Source organism: Melanotaenia boesemani, chromosome 9, assembly GCF_017639745.1.
Source record: "Melanotaenia boesemani isolate fMelBoe1 chromosome 9, fMelBoe1.pri, whole genome shotgun sequence".
Classification (NCBI taxonomy): Eukaryota; Metazoa; Chordata; class Actinopteri; order Atheriniformes; family Melanotaeniidae; genus Melanotaenia; species Melanotaenia boesemani.
The window spans coordinates 1,423,910-1,444,561 of record NC_055690.1 but is presented as its reverse complement, the minus strand read 5'-3'; the positions used below and the strand labels follow the sequence as shown (position 1 = coordinate 1,444,561).

General features: G+C 40.9%; 1 protein-coding gene and 1 long non-coding RNA gene across 4 annotated transcripts; one reads left to right on the top strand and one right to left on the bottom strand.

Moving 5' to 3' along the window:
• Nucleotides 1–11,793: 11,793 nt before the first annotated feature.
• On the bottom strand, nt 11,794–20,005 carry linc.pou2af1 (lnc RNA pou2af1). Of its 3 annotated transcripts, none has more exons than XM_041995696.1 (5): nt 18,921–20,005; nt 17,217–17,317; nt 17,048–17,090; nt 12,736–13,049; nt 11,794–12,323 (listed from the first exon to the last, which is right to left on the bottom strand). In XM_041995696.1, exons 1-5 carry the CDS (start codon nt 18,925–18,927, stop codon nt 11,991–11,993), a joined length of 798 nt encoding a protein of 265 aa, XP_041851630.1. In that variant the 5' UTR covers nt 18,928–20,005; the 3' UTR covers nt 11,794–11,990. The 3 variants fall into 3 exon arrangements, with proteins under 3 accessions (XP_041851630.1, XP_041851629.1, XP_041851631.1); XM_041995695.1 differs by having other exon boundaries at nt 12,736–13,052; nt 18,921–19,997; XM_041995697.1 differs by lacking the exon at nt 18,921–20,005 and adding an exon at nt 17,543–17,680 and having other exon boundaries at nt 12,736–13,052.
• On the top strand, nt 17,661–20,177 carry LOC121646604. The gene is made up of 2 exons (XR_006011663.1): nt 17,661–17,798; nt 18,870–20,177. It is a non-coding gene; the product is annotated as an uncharacterized LOC121646604 (long non-coding RNA).
• The last annotated feature ends 475 nt before the right edge of the window (nt 20,178–20,652 follow it).

Here is a 20,652-nt window from a genome sequence, read left to right as displayed (position 1 = left end):
TGTTTTTACTCTCAGTAAGATGATTTAGTTCAACGACCCAGATCACTGCCAAAATCTAATCAGCTGTCCCTCATTCCATTTCGGACATTTCCTGAAAATTTTATCAAAATCCATCCATAATTTTATGAGTTATGTTTCTGACAGACAGATGCCACCAAAAACATAACTACCGCCTTGGCAGAGGTAAACATAAATAAAAAGATAAAATAAAAATATCAAATAAAGTAAATAGAATTTAAAGAGTAAATGGATTATGTAAATGTGCACTACTTTTTTCCACAAGAACTTTTAGCTTCTTTATTATATTTACTAAAAGGATAGTTTATTAAATGTAAACATCTTGATAATGTATTTGAATCTATTGTTTTCTCTATTTATAGGTTATTATGTTGTTATTTTACTGGCCTGGCCCACTTGAGAGGCTGTATTTGGTCCCTGAAGTAACATGAGTTTGACTCCCGAGCTAAACATGTATTAATTCTTACCCAAAGAAATATTTTAAACTATTAACATCTGAACATCTGTCAAGCTGTTTAACATCCAGGCTGGAGATTTATCTCCTTCACAGGAGGAGCAGCATCAGCTGCAGGAGTCGAACTGGAACCAGCGCCGTCATGCCGAGGCCTGTTCCTTCAGCTCATCTCCCACAGGAAAGTTTATCCTCCAGCTCTAAAAAACAACACAGACCACAAATGAAAAACTGATCATGCATTTCAACTGTTCTCAGGATATCTGTACAGTTTATTACCGGGAGGTGTGGGTAGTTTTAGGTCTAATGATCTAATAAAGATTAGTCATTTTTACTCAGATTTACCTGAAATGACAAGCAGAGTGACACGTTAAAGGCAAATGTCTGTTAATTTAAGATTTAATTAAATTTAAGATCCCTGAAAAGTTTTTCTAAGTTTGACCTGAGTTCATTTAGTGCTGCCTGATTCATCCCCAGGACAGAAAAAGAGCTTCACCATCTGACATCAGGTGTGTTTAATGTGTAAACATGACTTCCTGTCACGGTGTACGACCTGCCAACACACTGCTGCTCTTATCTGACCTGCATGTGTGTTGAAAACACCAATGAGTATAAACATTCATTGATTTACTCCATAAAGAAACATCTTGTGAAATGAAAACAGTGAAGTTCAGGGACAAACTTATCAGCTGTTGTAAAATATAGTGCGGTGTTATTCCCACTACAAAGCACACACCTTGCTGCAGCTGTGATAACATTTCATGTGAAGCTCCCAAAGTTTATGCTGGCATGGAAAATGTATTCGCATCTACCTCGTCCAACCACCAGGACAGTCCCCTTTTTAATCCTGTTGCTTAAATATTAACAAGTACAAGTAACCGAAGAACTGTGTCAAGACAAAAAGCACATTATTCACTAAATCTATGATGAAACTTCAAAGGAGAGCCGCTGATGTACACGTAGACAGCCGCTCTGATTGCTGACTCATGGCTGCAGCCTGAGTTGTTAACACACACAGAGACGGCACATTTTAACCAAGCAGTTAATATTTAGCAGCTCACTGCATGTTGAGTTACAATAAATCGGCCCTGGCATTTAGCATCACGCTCATCAATTATTATTTATTATCTAAATATCCAAAGAGTCCTGAACCCAGTTTTAGGCCTCTGCTCAGAAATAGCACACCTATAACAAAACGAGTCTATCTCTGCAACCACAAGGTCTATCTGAATACTTTATGAGTCACTGTGAAGGTAATATTCATGGGATTTACTAAGATGTGTAAATATCAGTAAATGTGTTAGAGAATTAGTAAAAATGAAAAAAGTTTCAGGCTTGAACACTTTGAGGGTGAATATCTCTCTGGAATGATGCAGTTGCAACTCTAATCCTCCATCAGATCATAGACCAGCGTGTCAACGGCGTCTCTGCAAAGACCAACTTTGATGAAGGGAAGTAGAAAATAGTCCAGACAGTTCAGGTGAGGTCTCCAAAACGGCCATTTTAACACCGTCTGTTCTTCACGTCTCCCTGCTGGGGGGCCTAAGGTTTAAAATGCAGCAGAGAGAATGAAGACAGGAAGTTATAGCATCACATTATTCACCTGCCCAGAGAGCACACCTGCAGGCTGGCTGGAGTCCCCGCTGAGTCGGACGTTTTCACGATTTTCCTACTGACCAGAGTCAGAAGTTATCATTTAATCTTTCCGCATCATTCACACATTTAACTGAAATTCTATTCTATTCTATTCTACAGTCATGTAGCAGATGCATTTATCCAAAGTGACCTCCATCTGAGTGGAAGATCAACACCAGCAGAAACCAACCAGGAGGGAAGTCGTCATTAAGTGGTAGTCACACTGCTGGGACCCAGGTGGACCCAGATGGACCCAGGTGATGTCTTGTAGTGCTAGAGGCAGGATATATTTTTTTCTTTTTTTTTTTCTTTTTTTTTTTTTTTTTTTTTTGTGTGTGTAAATCCATTGTTTAAATACAAGATCACAATTTCATCAAACAACATCATCTTGGGTATAGGTGCAGCAGCTTCTTCAGTACTTGGTTGAACCAAAGATCTGGACAAATCTTTCTACCTCATTCTGAGTAGAAGAGTTAAGCTAAATGTGGAAATGCTCCTTAAACAACTGAGTCTTTAGCTTGCTCTTAAAAGTGGATAAGGACTCTGCGGATCGGACGGAGTTTGGTAGATGGTTCCACCACCAGGGAACAACAGAGGAGAAGAGTCTAGCTACTGATGTGGCGCCACCTTGTGGTGGGAGCACTAGTCGTCTTTCACTGGCAGAGCGTAACTGTGGAGAGGGAGTGTAGCTCTGGATTAAGGAGTGGAGGTAGACCGGAGCTGTTTGGGTTATTGTTTTGTAAGCCAGAAGCAGAGCTTTGAATCTGATGCAAATGAAAGCCATTGGAGAGCGATTCAGGAGGGTAAAGGAAACCTCTTCAGACATCTCTGTAGGAATGTTTCTGAAACTTTGGGCCCTGCAACACCAGGTTTTATTTGTGTTAGCTCTATAAAAGTCCAGAAATGATGAGACTGAACTACAGTTTGTGGCATACTGATGTTAGATACTGACAACTTGTTTTCAGGTCAAACCTGAATTTGAAAATACATTTTGCTGATGCACTACTGAATCTAAGAACATCTTCTCAATGACGCCCCCCTATCTATAGTAATCCATCATCGTCTTATTTTATATATATTAGTGCTGGGCAACAATTAAAATTTTTAATCATGATTAATTGCATGACATGTTTCGATTAATCGTGATTAATCGCATTGTTACGCGCAAAATGTCTCTTTCCTTTAAAAGAAGGCCTACAGCTATATAAAGAAAAAGCAGTAAATTCTGGTTTATAAACATGACATCAGGGGTCTCCAACCTGTGGCTCTGAAGCTGCAAGTGTTTTTATGTTTTTCTTTATTTTAAAACCTAAAAATGGAAATAAAAATGTGGTTCTTCAAAAATAACAAACATCCTACGGTGGCTCTTCATTAAAATATATATTAACTTGCCTTTTTGAAAAGTCTGGTAACATCTGCGTCTCTAAAGGAGTTTTATTTAGCTGGCTGAGGGAAAAATGGCTCTTTGGATTGGAAAGGCTGCAGACCCCTGCACTAAACACATAAACAGGTTTAGCAGCAGTTTTCTCTTTAAACAGCAACAGTTAAAATATTTCTTCATATAAAACCACATATTTATGAGAAAGAAGGATGAAATGTTCAGGATTTACTAACTAAAAGGTAAAAAGTCAGCAGGATGAATTTAAAGCTGTGAAGCTGCTTCCTTCTAAACACAGAAGGAACAATATGTGATGAATATCAGCATCAGGTGAACAGACAGAAAGCAGGATGAGAATCTCACAGCTTCTAGATGGTGAGGAGAGAGAAATATTCACAATATGCACAATAACTTCCATCCATGCACCTTCACTGCTTCATTATCCACATTTCTGGCAGGCGCTTTAGGTCCATCAAGGCCAGAACAAACAGACTCAAAGACAGTTTCTTTCCCAAGGCTGTCACCATACTCAATGGCTCTAAATCAAACGGCACCATCTTACATTGGCTACCACAGTCGTTCTTATTGTATATTTATATTTATTTTTCTATATATTTTTCTATGGCTGAGTCTTTCTTTGTTATAATAATTGCGTTCAGATTAAAGGACCTGCTCTTTTAATTTAATTTAATTTAATTTAATTTAATTTAATTTAATTTAATTTAATTTAATTTAATTTAATTTAATTTAATCAAATGTAATCTAATCTAATGTAATGTAATCTGATCTAATCTAATCTAATCTAATCTAATCTAATCTAATCAAATGTAATCTAATCTAATGTAATGTAATCTAATTTAATGTAATCTGATCTAATCTAATCTAATGTAATCTATTTAATCTAATGTAATGTAATGTAATCTAATCTAATCTAATTTAATGTAATCTGATCTAATCTAATCTAATGTAATCTGATCTAATCTAATCTAATCTAATCTAATCTAATCTAATCTAATGTAATCTAATTTAATGCAATCTGATCTAATCTAATCTAATGTAATCTGATCTAATCTAATCTAATCTAATCTAATCTAATCTAATCTAATGCAATCTGATCTAATCTAATCTAATCTAATCTAATCTAATGCAATCTGATCTAATCTAATCTAATCTAATCTAATCTAATCTAATCGAATTTAATGTAATCTGATCTAATCTAATCTAATTTAATGCAATCTGATCTAATCTAATCTAATGTAATCTGATCTAATCTAATCTAATCTAATCTAATCTAATCTAATCTAATGTAATCTAATTTAATGCAATCTGATCTAATCTAATCTAATCTAATCTAATTTAATCTAATCTAATTTAATCTAATCTAATCTAATCTAATCTAATCTAATCTAATTTAATGTAATCTGATCTAATCTAATCTAATCTAATGTAATCTGATCTAATCTAATGTAATCTAATCTAATTTAATGTAATCTGATCTAATCTAATCTAATCTAATCTAATGTAATCTGATCTAATCTAATGTAATCTAATTTAATGTAATCCAATCTAATCTAATCTAATCTAATCTAATCTAATCTAATCTAATTTAATCTAATTTAATCTAATCTTCTTTCAGTTCTTTGATTGAAACGTGTCTGATTTGCTTTCATTGATTCATTTCACCATCTCTCCGTGTGTCCAAACATCTGTGCTGCTTCCATGAAGATGGTAAATGACTGCATGTGCACTGCTCCACATGCTTTAGACGTGACATTGTATGAATACATAAAACACTCCTAAACTCTTATTGCATGCAGTGCGGGTTTCATTTCCATATCCACCGGCCCAACTAAATAGTCAAATTTATTTAAAATAATCATTTTTAATAAAGATGATTTACAATAATTTCTAATCTAAAAAATGTAATAACACTTAAAAATATTTTTAAACTGTTCAGAAATTCTTATTTAAAATATAAAAGTAAAACCAAAACAATATATTTAAAAATAAATAAATCTAATTGTTATTTTATTCAATTTCATTTTGTGACATTTTTCACTACGTACTTGCTGTACCAAGCAGTTCCTCGCATAAAGAATGGATTTTTCTGACCTGTTTCATGAGCAAAACTAATAAATAAAGTAATTTATTTTATGAACAGTATTTCTCGTGACCCACCAGTGCTGTTGTGCTGTATTTCTCAGCATCTCCCCCGTGCTGATATTTACTTTCTTTATCTGTTTCTTTGGGTCATATTTTTTATATGGCATCTATATGCCAGCCGGCCAGCCAATGAGAATGCTTAGATTAATTCATTTTCTGTACCACTTAATCCAATTAAAGGTCGCTGGAGAACCGGGCCCATCTCAGCTATTAACAGGCGAAAGGCGGGGTACACCGTGGACAGGTCGCTGCTCCATCGCACGGCCGAATGCTTAGATATAAAAACATAGATCTCAGCTGTGCATCACTTCCCGCTATGTTGTATCAAGACGTATTCACCTACAGTATTTGTATTTCCGAAGGTAACCGCTGTGAAACAGGAAGTAAACCAATAAAAACTGATGATAAAATAGCTGAAAGCTGAAGTAACTAATGGATGAAAATTCACCTGCTGGTCTGAAGCAGAACTGCAAGCATCCAGCAGGGTGGATCTTTGTCTCCCTCTTCTGGCAGTGAGAGTCATAGCAACAATTTTCACCTTTCTTAAAATGGAAAAGCAGCAGTTGTGATCTGTCTATATATGTTTTTTTCTTTTTTGTCCAGATTAAAAACCAACACATCCTAAACACTGCACATGAATAAATCCCTTAACATTCACACTTACAGTGTTGTTATAGAAAAGAGAAAAGACTACATTTTTAACTCGTCTGGGAAAGAAATTCTTGTGTCATGATCATACAAAGTAAGCATTAAATCTCCTCCAGTAAGCACAGGAAAGTCACCTAGCATGAATAACCATATCAGCACGTGCCCTTCAGTCATTAACACTGACAGTGTCGGGAATATTGCTGTTAGTAATTAACACCAGTTGTTTCAGGGTATTTTAAGTTCCTGCTTGCAGTACAGTACAGCTACAAGGTTGAGTTAAAGCTGGAAGCTTTAAAGTTCATGCACTTTGCCTAAAGGATTGAAAAAAGAAGTTCTAAGAAGTTTGGTATCAGTTTGTTGAAATGCTCCAACCAGGAAGTGAAAACTGATTGAGGTTCTTTGTTCACCTTGTTGTGGGCGTTTCTTCCTTCGGGGCCAGAGCCGCTCAGTCTCCGGAGGGGGATTTCCACAAGCTGTGGCTCAACAAGAGCAACATGATCAGCATGCTGCACATGCTGCACATGCTGCACATGCAAACCCAAATCAAGTCTGACACACTGCATAGTTGCAGGACCCAGAACTGATAGCAGCCGTGGAGGGTGTTTGTGTGGATATGTTTTGATTGGCAGAAACTTCAAACACCTTTTAAGTGTTGAGGTGAGCCGTTCTGGCACCAAAGGTCAAGTATAAAACAAACGAATTGAACTTTAGTTTTCATAAACAGACACGACAGCATGTTGCATGTTTGACTTGCTGCTGGATTTTCTGTTCGTCGGCAGTGATGTGAAGCAGATGATTAACTGAGTGAGACAAAGCATGATGGGTAATTGTCTCATTTCTTTCCATTTTGTGGATGTATCTGTTGCCACATGAAGGTTGTGTGACCGTGAGAAGAAACAGACAGTTTGTAATGTAATAAAATAAAAAATAACTACACTCCGTGTGGACCACCTTCTTTCTGTAATATTCCCAGAATGAGGACCAAAACTGGTCCATGGATTTGTTCCTCTTAAAGATCGTGGAATTCCAGATTTTCCCAATGTAACAGTTCACTGTCAGACTGCAGGTTTACTGATGAGTCCTCTCTACCTTTAAGATCAGGCTGAAAACCTTCCTTTCTGATAGATCTTACAGGTAAAGGTGGTCGAGACACTTTTTCTGACTTTTTCTGTGAATAATTTCCAAACACAAACTTGATCAACAATCTTCCAGTTCTAGAGAAAATCCTCTGAACTAACAGCACGACATCTGGGTACGAAAAGGAAAAAAGCAGTCCTCCTCCAGTTACACCGCTGTGGTGCCCTTGAGCAAGACTTAACTGCTTAACCTCAGCTGAGGAGGTCAGGGTGTGGTTGCACTGAACGGCCTCCAGGTGTAAATATGGTGAGGGCATTCCTTAAACAGAGAGGTCAGCCCTCAGTTAAACTACCTCTGATTCAGTCAGAAAGGCAACCTGCAAAATCCACTTTTCCAAATCCTGTCCAGAATTGTCGGGTTGTGCCATGTCAAGCCTGATCCGGAGAGCCCATGACCAAAAAGATCCACAGTACCTACGGTGGACCATGTAGACGCCCCTGATCAATACAAACTGCACAGTTCTTAGCGAAGGATGGTTGACTGATGGAGAAAATGTGGCTGCTCCACCTTTCAGTTTTACTGCTGAGCTACTAATCTGCTTGGTAATCTTGTTAAGACCGGATAAGGGCAAGAGGTAAAGGAAGTAATTATACCAGGACCCTCCGGAGGCCAAAAACCTTCAGGGTCAACATGCAGGCTCATGGAATCCACAAAATTATTTTAAAATGTGATGTAGTTCTTTGTATCCTGGGATATTTCACAGCATATGATGAAGCTCTCTTGATCTGAACCAGAATTTTTTACCTTTTTCTGTCATTTTTTATTTCCTTTTATGCAGCATTTGGTTCAGTACCACCCGCCTGAACAATTACCGCCCTCACACCTACCATCATGAAGCTGGTCAGGTCTCACATCTTCTCCACCTCCCTCACCAGTTTGCTGAGCTAAAGCCCCGTTTCTACTAACAGGTGTAGGGTGGGGCAGAGTGTTTGTGTTTCCACACGTGACCCTAATTTCCAACCTAATATCCAATATTTTCTTTTTGCTTCTTAAATTTTTAAATCTAAAAATGGCATCATGAAGCACTGATCCATGGACGTCCCAGGAAGGCCACACTTTCCTTGGGATCATTGAGGAAGAAGAGATCCAGAGAGAACTGGATGGGGTGATAGAAAACTAAAAAGGTTTCCAGTAACTTGCCCATCGGATGGCCACCGCCGGTTACCAGCGAACTTCAGAGCAGTTAAATCCAAATCATGGAAATGATTTGAGCAAATAGATGCCACTTACAGGCACAGACCAGCAAGCCTGGGAAGAGAGGGAGGGTTGAGCCACAGTCCATCCATTATCTGTTCCGCTTTGTCCAATGAAGGGTCGCGTCGTGTGAGGCAGGTACATCCTGAACGGGTCACCAGTCTATCGCAGGTCCAACACAGAGAAACAAACAACCATTCACACACTCACTCACTTCTCAGGAGAATTTAGAGAGACCAACTAACCTAACATCATGTTTTTGGTGGGAGGAAGCCAGAGTACACGGGGAGAACGCACAAACTCCACACAGAAAAGCCACTGCCCTCCAGGTTCAAACCTCCCCCAGCCGAGGCTCAAACCAGCACCCTTCTCACTGTCAGGCCACGGTGCTAACCACCACACCACCGTGCCGCCTGTTGTTGATATTCTTTGCTTGAAAAACCTGCTTGTGAGCTATTAAAGCTCCATTGAAAGCATCCTACTTACTGTATGGTGTGTGTGGTTCTCCAACTGCCCAGCTGCAAACAGGAAGGCTGTCCAAAGGGTCAAAAAAACATTGGCTGACCCCTACCATCACTGGAAGACCTGTACAGGGCTCAATGCCATGAGCCGTTTGAACTACTGCCCTCCACCAGGCATTTCAGGCAGCTAAAAGCTAGGACAACATCACTCAAGGCATTTTAAAAACAATCGCCTCAGTGATCAGGTGCAGTGCAATACATGCAGGTGTGTATGCCTGTGTGAATGTATGTGTAATATTATTTATTACAGTGTTGTTATTAATTGTCTGGTATGCTTTTTTAAATCATAGGTAAATACTACGTAGAAGAATAAAATGGTTTGGGTTGAAATACAAAGATCAGCAGCACATGAAAATCCTGAGTCTGGTTTCCACCAACAGCTCAGGTTGGTACAGGATGGGTTGATCAGGCTTGACAAGACGGGTCTGCAGGGCTCGGCTCAGCCTGACTCAGCTCAGTACGGTATGGGATGAGTTAGTACAAGATGGGTCAATAACCTCCTATTTCCACCAGGTGCAGTGAGGTTTTGTTCTGACCTCCAGGCAGGTCCATACACACTGGGAACGTGTCAGGTGTGAAGCACTCATGAGCATCTCATCATCCACGATGAAAGAAAAAAAGACAACCTGACAGATTAATGATGTAATCCTAACATAGTTCAGCAAGCACAAATCTGCACAGAGGCTTTTATTTTGAAAATCCCCGGGCGCATATACACTTCTCCTGTGTCTGATTTCCTGTCTGGCCCTATCTGAACTGCTAAGCTTGACACGTTCTGGATGCATCATCCATCAAAAATAGACTCGGTGCACATGTTTTATGGAGAAGACGCCCTGCGCCGCGAATAGCTGCAGAAGCCATAACATGGCCCACACGTACCTGGTGGAAATTGGCTTTAAGGCTTGGCTTGCTATGATTCAGTGTTTTCCTACTGGTCTGTGGGTCATTGCCATGGAGATCACCCTGGTCGGGGTGGCTGTGTGGGGGAGAGTGTGATGAGGGGATCAGATGTGTGTTCTTAAACTTAGATGCTTGAGTGTGTGAAGGTTTGTGTGTTATATAAATACTGTAAACAAATAAAGTGTAATAATATATCTGAGCTGTTCAAGCTGTTTCAAAGCTTTAAATCCTGACTGTAGCTCAGACAGATTATTTCTCATTTCAGATTATGTTCTCATAGTGGATGTTCAACAGTCCTTCAAGCAATAAAGGTTTAAAGATTAAAGTAAACATTGTGTTCAGGCCTGTAATGGAATAAAATCTGAGTGGTAAATGTTTAATTTCAGCTGTGGTAAATAACCTATTAACAAAGATCCACAATGGAAGTTTTTAATAGGGGAAAATGTTAAACACAGTGGGATGGAGTCCAAAAGATAGGTTGATGATTTAAGAGGAGATGAAGGATGGACAGTATTCTCCAGCGAGCCTGTTACTTTAGACTGCATCAAACTGTCTTTCTGGACTTAGATCAGTGGTTCTCAATCCTGGTCCTCGGGGACCACTGCCCTGCATGTTTTAGAGGTGTCCATCTTTAACACACCTGACTCAAATGAATGGCTCGTTAGCAGGCTTGCAAAGAACTTGACAAGCAGTTCAGTTAATCTGAATCAGGTGTGCTGGAGTTGGAAAGAACTAAAACATGCAGGGCAGTGGTCCCTGAGGACCAGGACTGAGAAAGAGATGAACACTGATCCTTTCCAGCTGTGAGCCTCCTCTGGCTGATTATCTTCTGCTTCCTGGAGCTTCCTGCCTCTCTTTCTGCTCATGGTTTATTAAACGAAAGTCCAAAGAGATTTGGAGGAAATACCGTTAGCGTTTCTGTGTGAGAAAACAGATGGAGTGTGTTCTGAAAGAAGGGGCAGTGTGTGTTTACATTCTGACAAAACCAGTTGAATCTAATAATAGATTAAATGTAGAAGATGAAGGCTGCATGAATGTTAGCTATAATAACTTTATGTAAACTCACTGGCAAGTAGAGAAAAGAAAAGCTGTCTGAGAATCAAGACAAAAAGCCAGAATAAAGACCAGATTCCTTAAAAGAAGTTTTGTTTTTTAATCCTTTTACTCTCCTCAGCTGCACTCCAAACATGGGCGGGGCCTAACGGGTGGCCTGGAGATGCATGAGCCATACAGGTGCCACTCCAAGTACAAACAATCAAATTCTAGCAAATATTCAGTGTGACTGACCAGGTAAACCTCATATATCCAAGTGCAAGTGAATGCAGCATGCGTTGTTCTACATCAACATAATGCATCATCTCACCAGCTGCCTTCTAAGGACAAACGTTATCAATTACCCTGATATCTGCCAGTCAATCACATTTTTTCAGAAGATTTAGATACCGCTGTGCTGATAGAGCATATTACTTCAGAGTGTTTTACATATAAAACCAGCCAGGTGTTTTCCTGCCGCATGTTCATGGTAGCCTATCACATGTCATGATGCTGCTGGTGTTAGTTATGTCTTATATTCGATTTAAGAAATTTACATATTCTTCTATTCATTGATAGTCTACTTATTTGTAATTCTTTATTTGATTTTAGAATAATTCCTTGAATCTTTACCTCAGATAGTTCTGTTAATTATTCAGTAATATCTGCAACTTTAGCAAAAGTAAAGAAAACAAAATCCACTTTAAGCCCAAAGGTGAAAATTACATGTTTTTATTTTGCTCGATGCAGAAAAAGTTGTAAGAACAACAACAAAAAAGATATAAAAATAGAAGCCTGTCCACACAGTGTTCATCAGTTCTTCACTGCAGCATAAGTCGGTCAAAGCAAACAATCCTGCTGGAAGACACTCACATTTACTATCAGGTACAAATTAATGCTGAAGAAATTCTTATCATAGAACCTTGTAACACATCTCAGAGCTCAGCGGGAAATCCTTCCTGAAGTATCCCTCCTCCACAGGACCAGCGCTGGGATAGTCTGTGGGGTCGTAGAAAGGAGGGAATTCAGCCGTGGGGAAGCCTTCCTGCTGGCCCAGCCAGCAGTCCTGATGGGGGTTACAGTGCTGGTAGCAGTGGTGCTCCGAGCTGAAGGCGTAGCTGCACTCCATCCTGGTGGGTGAGTCGTAGCAGGAGGAAGACGAGGAGGAGAAGGAGTCCTGTGGGGAGTAGCTGTTGGGATCCAAGGAGTTGCAGAATGTTAGAGACTCAGATGAGGAGGCAGCAGCCTGGAGGAAAGAAAGGAAACAAGTGAGGATTTAAAGGTGTGTCATGTAAGGTGGATCAAACTGAAGGCTCAGAGGGGACACCTGAAAAGGTTTTTATTTCGTTTTGAATGTGAACTGGACAAGTTCTACCTTAAAGCAGAGAGTTTGGATATTTATAGACCTTAATTGGATATTAAAGGAACATAAACTCCTGCAGACAACAATATAAACGTCCCCTTTGGTAAAACTATGATATGATTGACATATAAACGACATATTTTCCAACATTTTCGGTGATCAAACACAGAAATCTCACTTTTATAATAAGGGACAATGTAATTCTCAAGAACTGATCAAATGAATGTCAAGAAAGTTAAATTTTCATCATGCATATTTACTCATTTCAGTTCAGTTAAAAAGAAAATAAACCTACCATCCCATGTCCATAGTAGTCAGTATCTGAGGAGATTCCGTGGCCCCAACACAGCGGGGAGGATGCTGAGAGGGGAGGCAGGGAGGTGCTGTAGTCCAAGGTCCCACTGGTGCTGTTGTTGTTGTTATAGCCGTTGCTAGGCAACATCACCTCTTCAAACTGCTGCTGGGTGTGGTTAAAAGTGCTCGCCGGCATCTGGATGGTGCAGGAGCTGTCGGACATCGGGAAGGAGTAGGTGTGCAACGGGACGGCGCGCAACCTGCAGCTGCTAGCATCCGTTAGGGGGACAGCGGGAGGAGGGTCCGCATGGCGACCTGCTGGGATTAAAGGAGAACAATTAGTTTAGAAAGTAGTTTGAGAACATGAAACAAGACACTGTAGTTCAATGATTAACAGCTGAAAAAATTACAGACTACAGCACTGCTCGACCAAAACATGTCAGACCGAAACATGTCAGACTGAAACAGGTCAGACCGAAACATGTCAGACTGAAACAGGTCAGACCGAAACATGTCAGACCGAAACATGTCAGACTGAAACAGGTCAGACCGAAACATGTCAGACTGAAACAGGTCAGACCGAAACATGTCAGACCGAAACATGTCAGACTGAAACAGGTCAGACCGAAACATGTCAGACTGAAACATGTCAGACTGAAACAGGTCAGACCGAAACATGTCAGACTGAAACATGTCAGACTGAAACATGTCAGACTGAAACAGGTCAGACTGAAACAGGTCAGACCGAAACATGTCAGACCGAAACATGTCAGACCGAAACAGGTCTGACTGAAACAGGTCAGACCGAAACATGTCAGACCGAAACATGTCAGACTGAAACAGGTCTGACTGAAACAGGTCAGACCGAAACATGTCAGACCGAAACATGTCAGACCGAAACACGCCAGACCGAAACACGCCAGACTGAAACACGCCAGACTGAAACACGCCAGATTGAAACATGCCGGACTGAGTCACGCCGGACTGAAACATGCCAGACTGAAACACGCCAGACTGAAACACGCCAGATTGAAACACCCCAGATTGAAATACGCCAGATTGAAATATGCCAGACTGAAACACGCCAGATTGAAACACGCCAGACTGAAACACGCCAGACTGAAACACGCCAGACTGAAAACATGCCAGATTGAAACACGCCAGATTGAAACACGCCAGACTGAAACACGCCAGACTGAAACATGCCAGACTGAAACATGCCAGAGTGAAACGCGCCAGAGTGAAACACGCCAGATTGAAACACGCCAGATTGAAATATGCCAGACTGAAACAGGCCAGATTGAAACACGCCAGATTAAAACACGCCAGACTGAAACACGCCAGACTGAAACACGCCAGATTGAAACACGCCACATTGAAACACGCCAGAGTGAAACACGCCAGATTGAAACACGCCAGATTGAAACATGCCAGACTGAAACACGCCAGACTGAAACATGCCAGACTGAAACATGCCAGATTGAAACACGCCAGACTGAAACACGCCAGACTGAAACACGCCAGACTGAAACATGCCAGATTGAAACACTCCAGATTGAAACACGCCAGACTGAAACACGCCAGAGTGAAAACATGCCAGACTAAAACACGCCAGGTTGAAACACGCCAGACTGAAACACGCCAGATTGAATCACGCCAGACTGAAACATGCCAGATTGAAACACGCCAGATTGAAACACGCCAGACTGAAACATGCCAGACTGAAACACGCCAGACTGAAACATGCCAGATTGAAACACGCAAGACTGAAACACGCCAGATTGAAACACGGCAGATTGAAACACGCCAGACTGAAACATGCCAGACTGAAACACGCCAGACTGAATCACGCCAGACTGAAACACGCCAGATTGAAACACGCCAGATTGAAACACGCCAGACTGAAACATGCCAGATTGAAACACGGCAGATTGAAACATGCCAGACTGAAACATGCCAGACTGAAACATGCCAGACTGAAACATGCCAGATTGAAACACGCCAGACTGAAACACGCCAGACTGAAACATGCCAGAATGAAACACGCCAGACTGAAACACGCCAGATTGAAATATGCCAGATTGAAATATGCCAGATTGAAACACGCCAGACTGAAACACGCCAGATTGAAACATGCCAGACTGAAACACGCCAGACTAAAACACGCCAGACTGAAACATGCCAGATTGAAATATGCCAGATTGAAACACGCCAGACTGAAACACGCCAGACTGAAATATGCCAGACTGAAACACGCCAGACTGAAACATGCCAGATTGAAATATGCCAGATTGAAACACGCCAGACTGAAACACGCCAGATTGAAATATGTCAGATTGAAACACGCCAGACTGAAACACGCCAGACTGAAACACGCCAGACTGAAACATGCCAGACTGAAACATGCCAGATTGAAATATGCCAGACTGAAACACGCCAGACTGAAACACGCCAGATTGAAATATGCCAGACTGAAACACACCAGACTGAAACATGCCAGATTGAAATATGCCAGATTGAAACACGCCAGACTGAAACACGCCAGACTGAAACACGCCAGATTGAAATATGTCAGATAGAAACACGCCAGACTGAAAACATGCCAGATTGAAATATGCCAAACTGAAACACGCGAGATTGAAACACGCCAGACTGAAACATGCCAGACTGAAACATGCCAGATTGAAATATGCCAAACTGAAACACGCCAGATTGAAACACGCCAGACTGAAACACGCCAGACTGAAACACGCCAGACTGAAACATGCCAGATTGAAACACGCCAGATTGAAACACGCCAGACTGAAACACGCCAGATTGAAATATGCCAGACTGAAACACGCCAGACTGAAACACGCCAGACTGAAACACGCCAGACTGAAACACGCCAGACTGAAACATGCCAGACTGAAACATGCCAGATTGAAATATGCCAGACTGAAACACGCCAGATTGAAATATGCCAGACTGAAACACACCAGACTGAAACACGCCAGATTGAAATATGCCAGATTGAAATATGCCAGATTGAAACACGCCAGACTGAAACACGCCAGACTGAAACACGCCAGATTGAAATATGTCAGATAGAAACACGCCAGACTGAAACACGCCAGATTGAAATATGCCAGATTGAAACACGCCAGACTGAAACACGCCAGACTGAAACACGCCAGATTGAAATATGTCAGATAGAAACACACCAGACTGAAACATGCCAGATTGAAATATGCCAGATTGAAACACGCTGGACTGAAACACGCCAGATTGAAATATGTCAGATAGAAACACGCCAGACTGAAAACATGCCAGATTGAAATATGCCAAACTGAAACACGCGAGATTGAAACACGCCAGACTGAAACACGCCAGACTGAAACATGCCAGATTGAAATATGCCAAACTGAAACACGCCAGATTGAAACACGCCAGACTGAAACACGCCAGACTGAAACATGCCAGACTGAAACATGCCAGATTGAAACACGCCAGATTGAAACACGCCAGACTGAAACACGCCAGATTGAAATATGCCAGACTAAAACACGCCAGACTGAAACACGCCAGACTGAAACACGCCAGACTGAAACACGCCAGACTGAAACACGCCAGATTGAAATATGCCAGACTAAAACACGCCAGACTGAAACACGCCAGACTGAAACACGCCAGACTGAAACACGCCAGATTGAAATATGCCAGACTAAAACACGCCAGACTGAAACACGCCAGACTGAAACACGCCAGACTGAAACATGCCAGACTGAAACACGCCAGACTGAAACACGCCAGATTGAAACACGCCAGACTGAAACATGCCAGATTGAAACATAGAAAAAAACCCGCTGGATCGGAACACGCAGACTCAGCATTTGGTTTAGATGAAAAACTAGATTGATTCTGGGGTAAGGAGGAGGTTACGTTCCCCCCTCATATTTAAATGTCTCCATCAATTAACATATTTAAACAGAACGTTGCGCGTGGAGCAAGCCACGGCTGATTAGTTCATGAGTGTCCCGCACCCAGTGTCGTGCGTCAGGGTCGTTTTTTTACCTGCCATCATCGCGCATTGTGACTGCTCCTGTCTGATGAATCCAGCCGCTTTATTTGTCTAATGCAGATTTTATGGATTTTGTTTTAGTGGTGGAGGCGGTTGGAGTTTTAACTTCAAACAAATTCTACAACTAGGTTTGCATATTGCGCGTTGAACCCTGTGATTTCCTTTTAGGAAAGGATAGAGAAATGCTGGAGATTAAAATGCGTTTTGCTTTATTTAAACCCAGGACTGGGAGCTTAATCATTAGAGAACTTACTTGGGGCGGTGGACTCGCAGAGCTCCTTATGTTCCAGGTAAACCTTGATCAGGAAGAGGAGGAAAACGTGAAAAGAGAGGAAGAAAAATAAGATTAGAGTTTCCGTTTTGTCAGGTGATGCTTTCTGTTGGCAGTCCGTGGGTCGCAGGGAGAGGGGGAGGGCGGTTACCGTTTTATACTTCTTGCTGTTGGCCACCTTTTCTCTGTGCATCTGCAGCAGCTCTTTGACCGTGGTCCTCACCCGGACGCCCTGGTACACCCGTGACTTTCCTGCACAGAGATCAGCGCGTCACTACTGTTGAAACACACATTTCACGGAGCTGCCACAGCCCCCTGCACCCCCACACCACCCCATTCCCTCATCATAAAATTAAACACAAAACATAAAACACAACATTCTTTTCATACTCAATAAATAAGTTTATTTCAACTAATTGTAATAATTTATCATAAAGAGTCTTTTTAAATGACACCGTCAGAAACTGTGTAGTTTACCAGATTTAACTGTGTAGAAAGAATTATTAATTATTCATTGAGACTGCACGGGACGTTTAAATGCTCTCGTTTTTAGAATCCGTGACTCCGTGAAATCCAAGCCAGTTTCTCCAGAAGGTTGAGCCTCCCAGTCCGCCCGACTGGAACCTGTAGGCTGGCCGTTTCCTTCTACACCGCTCTGCTGCGTGCCTGAGATCCGCGCGCTGCACCACCGTCCAGATCAGGAGCGAAGAAAATCGGCACAAATTGCGCTACAGTAAGTAAATTCACGATCACAAACGTATGCGGGATTTATTTAATGCTGACAAGGATACACGGGGACCCGTGTAGGAGCAGAAACACGCGTGAGACCGTGTGAAAGTTGGACAGAGCCGCTCGAGGCTGCTGCGGAAAACGCGCAGAGGCTTGAAAAGTGTCAGGAAAACGATCCGTGGCTAAAAAGAAGTAAAGCTCTGCACTGGAGGGGTTTAAAATCACAACTTTCAGTGAAAATAGGCAGATCCTCAAAGATCTCTTCACGCTGGAACCTCGCGCTGTGGAAACGTTTATTCATAATTCTAATTCTAATCGCCAAACTCCGCACCAATCTGTTTTATTCAAATGACCTTCAGTGTATAAACATGCCAGCGTATAACAGAGAGAAATGATGGTGTTTGAAGGGGGAATAACCTGTAGATTTAAATCTGGTTAAAGGAGTCTCGAAGGTTACCTCGTATAGATGAACTTAACTTAATTTAGGCCTAAAGGCGTAATTTGATGGACTCAGGTGTGGCGATAAGAGAAGAAGGCTCGGCTGCGAAACCTCATCTTATAAATATTCATACAGCTAAAAGCTTCTTTATGATTTGTCTTAAATGTGGGAAATAGTGGCCTAAAGTTACAAGCAGACACATCCCACTCAAACGCCCCGTTACGCACAGACAGCCTCGGCAGGACGCCTGAGTCGGAACTATTACCTCCAGTGGTTATAAATCTTCATCAAAAATAAAGGCCAAAAAGATCGTCTCCGTATCCAAAGCTGCGAAACAGCCAATGATCGTGAGAATTTAACACGCTGTAAATCCATAAAGTCGGTAAATCTTCCTGGAGGTTAGACAGAATGTTTAAATGAAAGAACCAGCTGGCATTAAACCACTTCTTATAATAAGAAAGTTTGAATGAACTATTTATTCTTCCAAAAACTGTTTAAATACTGATTACACATAAAGGAAAAGCGTATTTTTAGGTGGCTTTGGCTCTTCTGTTCATTTCAGCGTCAAAACTCACATGTGTACATCCTATATTTATCTGTATTTCTGTTTTTCTCTCTTTTTTTTTTATTTAACAGGGGACAAAGGCACAACCAGATTTTCAGATGAAAATCCTAAATGAAACTCACCAGACATGATGGCTGAGATGAGGAGAAGATCCCTGGAGAAGACCTGAGGAACTCCACAATGTCCTTTTTTCTGCCTCAGCAAAATGGCCAAGAACGAAATTTGAGCAAAAGTCTCCAAAAACCTCGACACAAATGTCTTCCAGGAGAGTCAGAGCATGCAACAATATTGTAATATAGCTGGGGACATATTAGTTTGAGATTTTCTCGCTGCATGCCTACTATTTAAAACCCCTAGAACTCAATGATTTGACAATGATTTGATTGCGCGTTACTTTCAATTTGAATATTCAGAAGCAAGAGTCTCTAATCGATTTTACAATAAAAATGACTCCGCAGGGACATTCTTTAATCCCCACTTTAGTGGAATATACTGCTATTTGACTGTTTGAGCGAAAAAAACAGCACTTTCATTAATTTTATCCTCATTTGCCACATCAAGGCATCACATCCCTCATTAAACACTGCAGCTCTGGATGCGCATTTTGCGCATTTTTAAAGTCGCATTTCGCACTTTTTGCCACCACGTGTTAATGGAGACACTCCACATATACAATATATATCCCAATGTATTTTTAAACCTTTTCAAAAGCAAAAAGATATAAAAAAGGAATAGAAGGGGGCGTGGCAAATGCCGGCAGCCATCTTTGAGACAGCAGGCCTTCTGCAGCTGGAAAGTGGTTCCAGTGTTCTCACCTGCTGCAGCCTGCAGGGTGAAGACTGCAGCCCTGCGCGAGACGCCTTAAACACTTTATGAATGAAAAAGAATTAATCATGCCCAGAAAAGATGATTTTATTAGGAAGCAACGTTTGGCCTAATGTATTCATCACAGCAAACACCATCTTCCTGATCTGTTGTTATTGATCCAAGCGATTCAGGTTTTGATCATAAAAAGGTTGATGGTTCTTTCTCTGCAGCAGACAGCATGTTTGCATCATCATGTTTAACTGATGAGCTGAACTTTATCAGAAACGATTTGGATAGAAAATAAAAACAGGAAAATGTCAAATTTAAGCTGGATTTTGTGTCATTTTTAGCAGCTGCAGCAAGTTGTTCTGCTCAGAAGAAAAGAAAAATTTACCTGCTTTTATTCCTGATGTAATTATACATTTATTTTAATTCTGATCACCAATTCTCCATTTTTTTCATTGGTTGTTGCAAAATGACTCTAAAATTTATTAAAAATTTAAAAAGTATTTAATTTCCATAAAAAACCGCATGACGTTATTTGATAACTGTTAATAAATAATTTTCATCCATGTTCCCCCTGAAAGGCCCTGTTTTTGCTAGTTTGATGAAGTCTCTTCTTCGCTCTGCTCCTGCATCCCAGCTCTGCTGTGCTGCCTTCATGGACCGTCTGACTCCACGCCAGCACAGCGGCTCCACCTTGTGGCCAAAAGCCTGAACTTGGAAGTGTCTCAACAGCATGAATTAAAAAAAACTGTTGTTTTTATCCTGGATGCAAACAAACATTTATTATTATTTAATTGAACTGTTAAAGTTTTAAGGGCAGCAATGCTAATGATAAAGTTACTTTTAAATGTCATCCTGTTTGCTGAGCTGCTGGCAGGACAAGCTAAAAATGTCTGATATGCTTCTCTTTGGCACAACCCTGCTGTTTGTACTGGGGTCATTTCTTTCATAAATTAAAAATATGTACAACTGTATTTTATATTTAAACATCTGCTGCTGCTGCTGATGATGATGATGACAATGATGATGATGATAATGATG

Bases quoted from the DNA above. Each gene is read 5' to 3' on its own strand.
- linc.pou2af1 (XM_041995695.1), bottom strand. The intron at 17,091-17,216 runs GTAACCGCCCTC...TTCCTGATCAAG, and splicing joins ACAGCAAGAAGTATAAAACG to GTTTACCTGGAACATAAGGA. The intron at 13,053-17,047 runs GTAAGTTCTCTA...CTTTAATCCCAG, and splicing joins CTGCGAGTCCACCGCCCCAA to CAGGTCGCCATGCGGACCCT.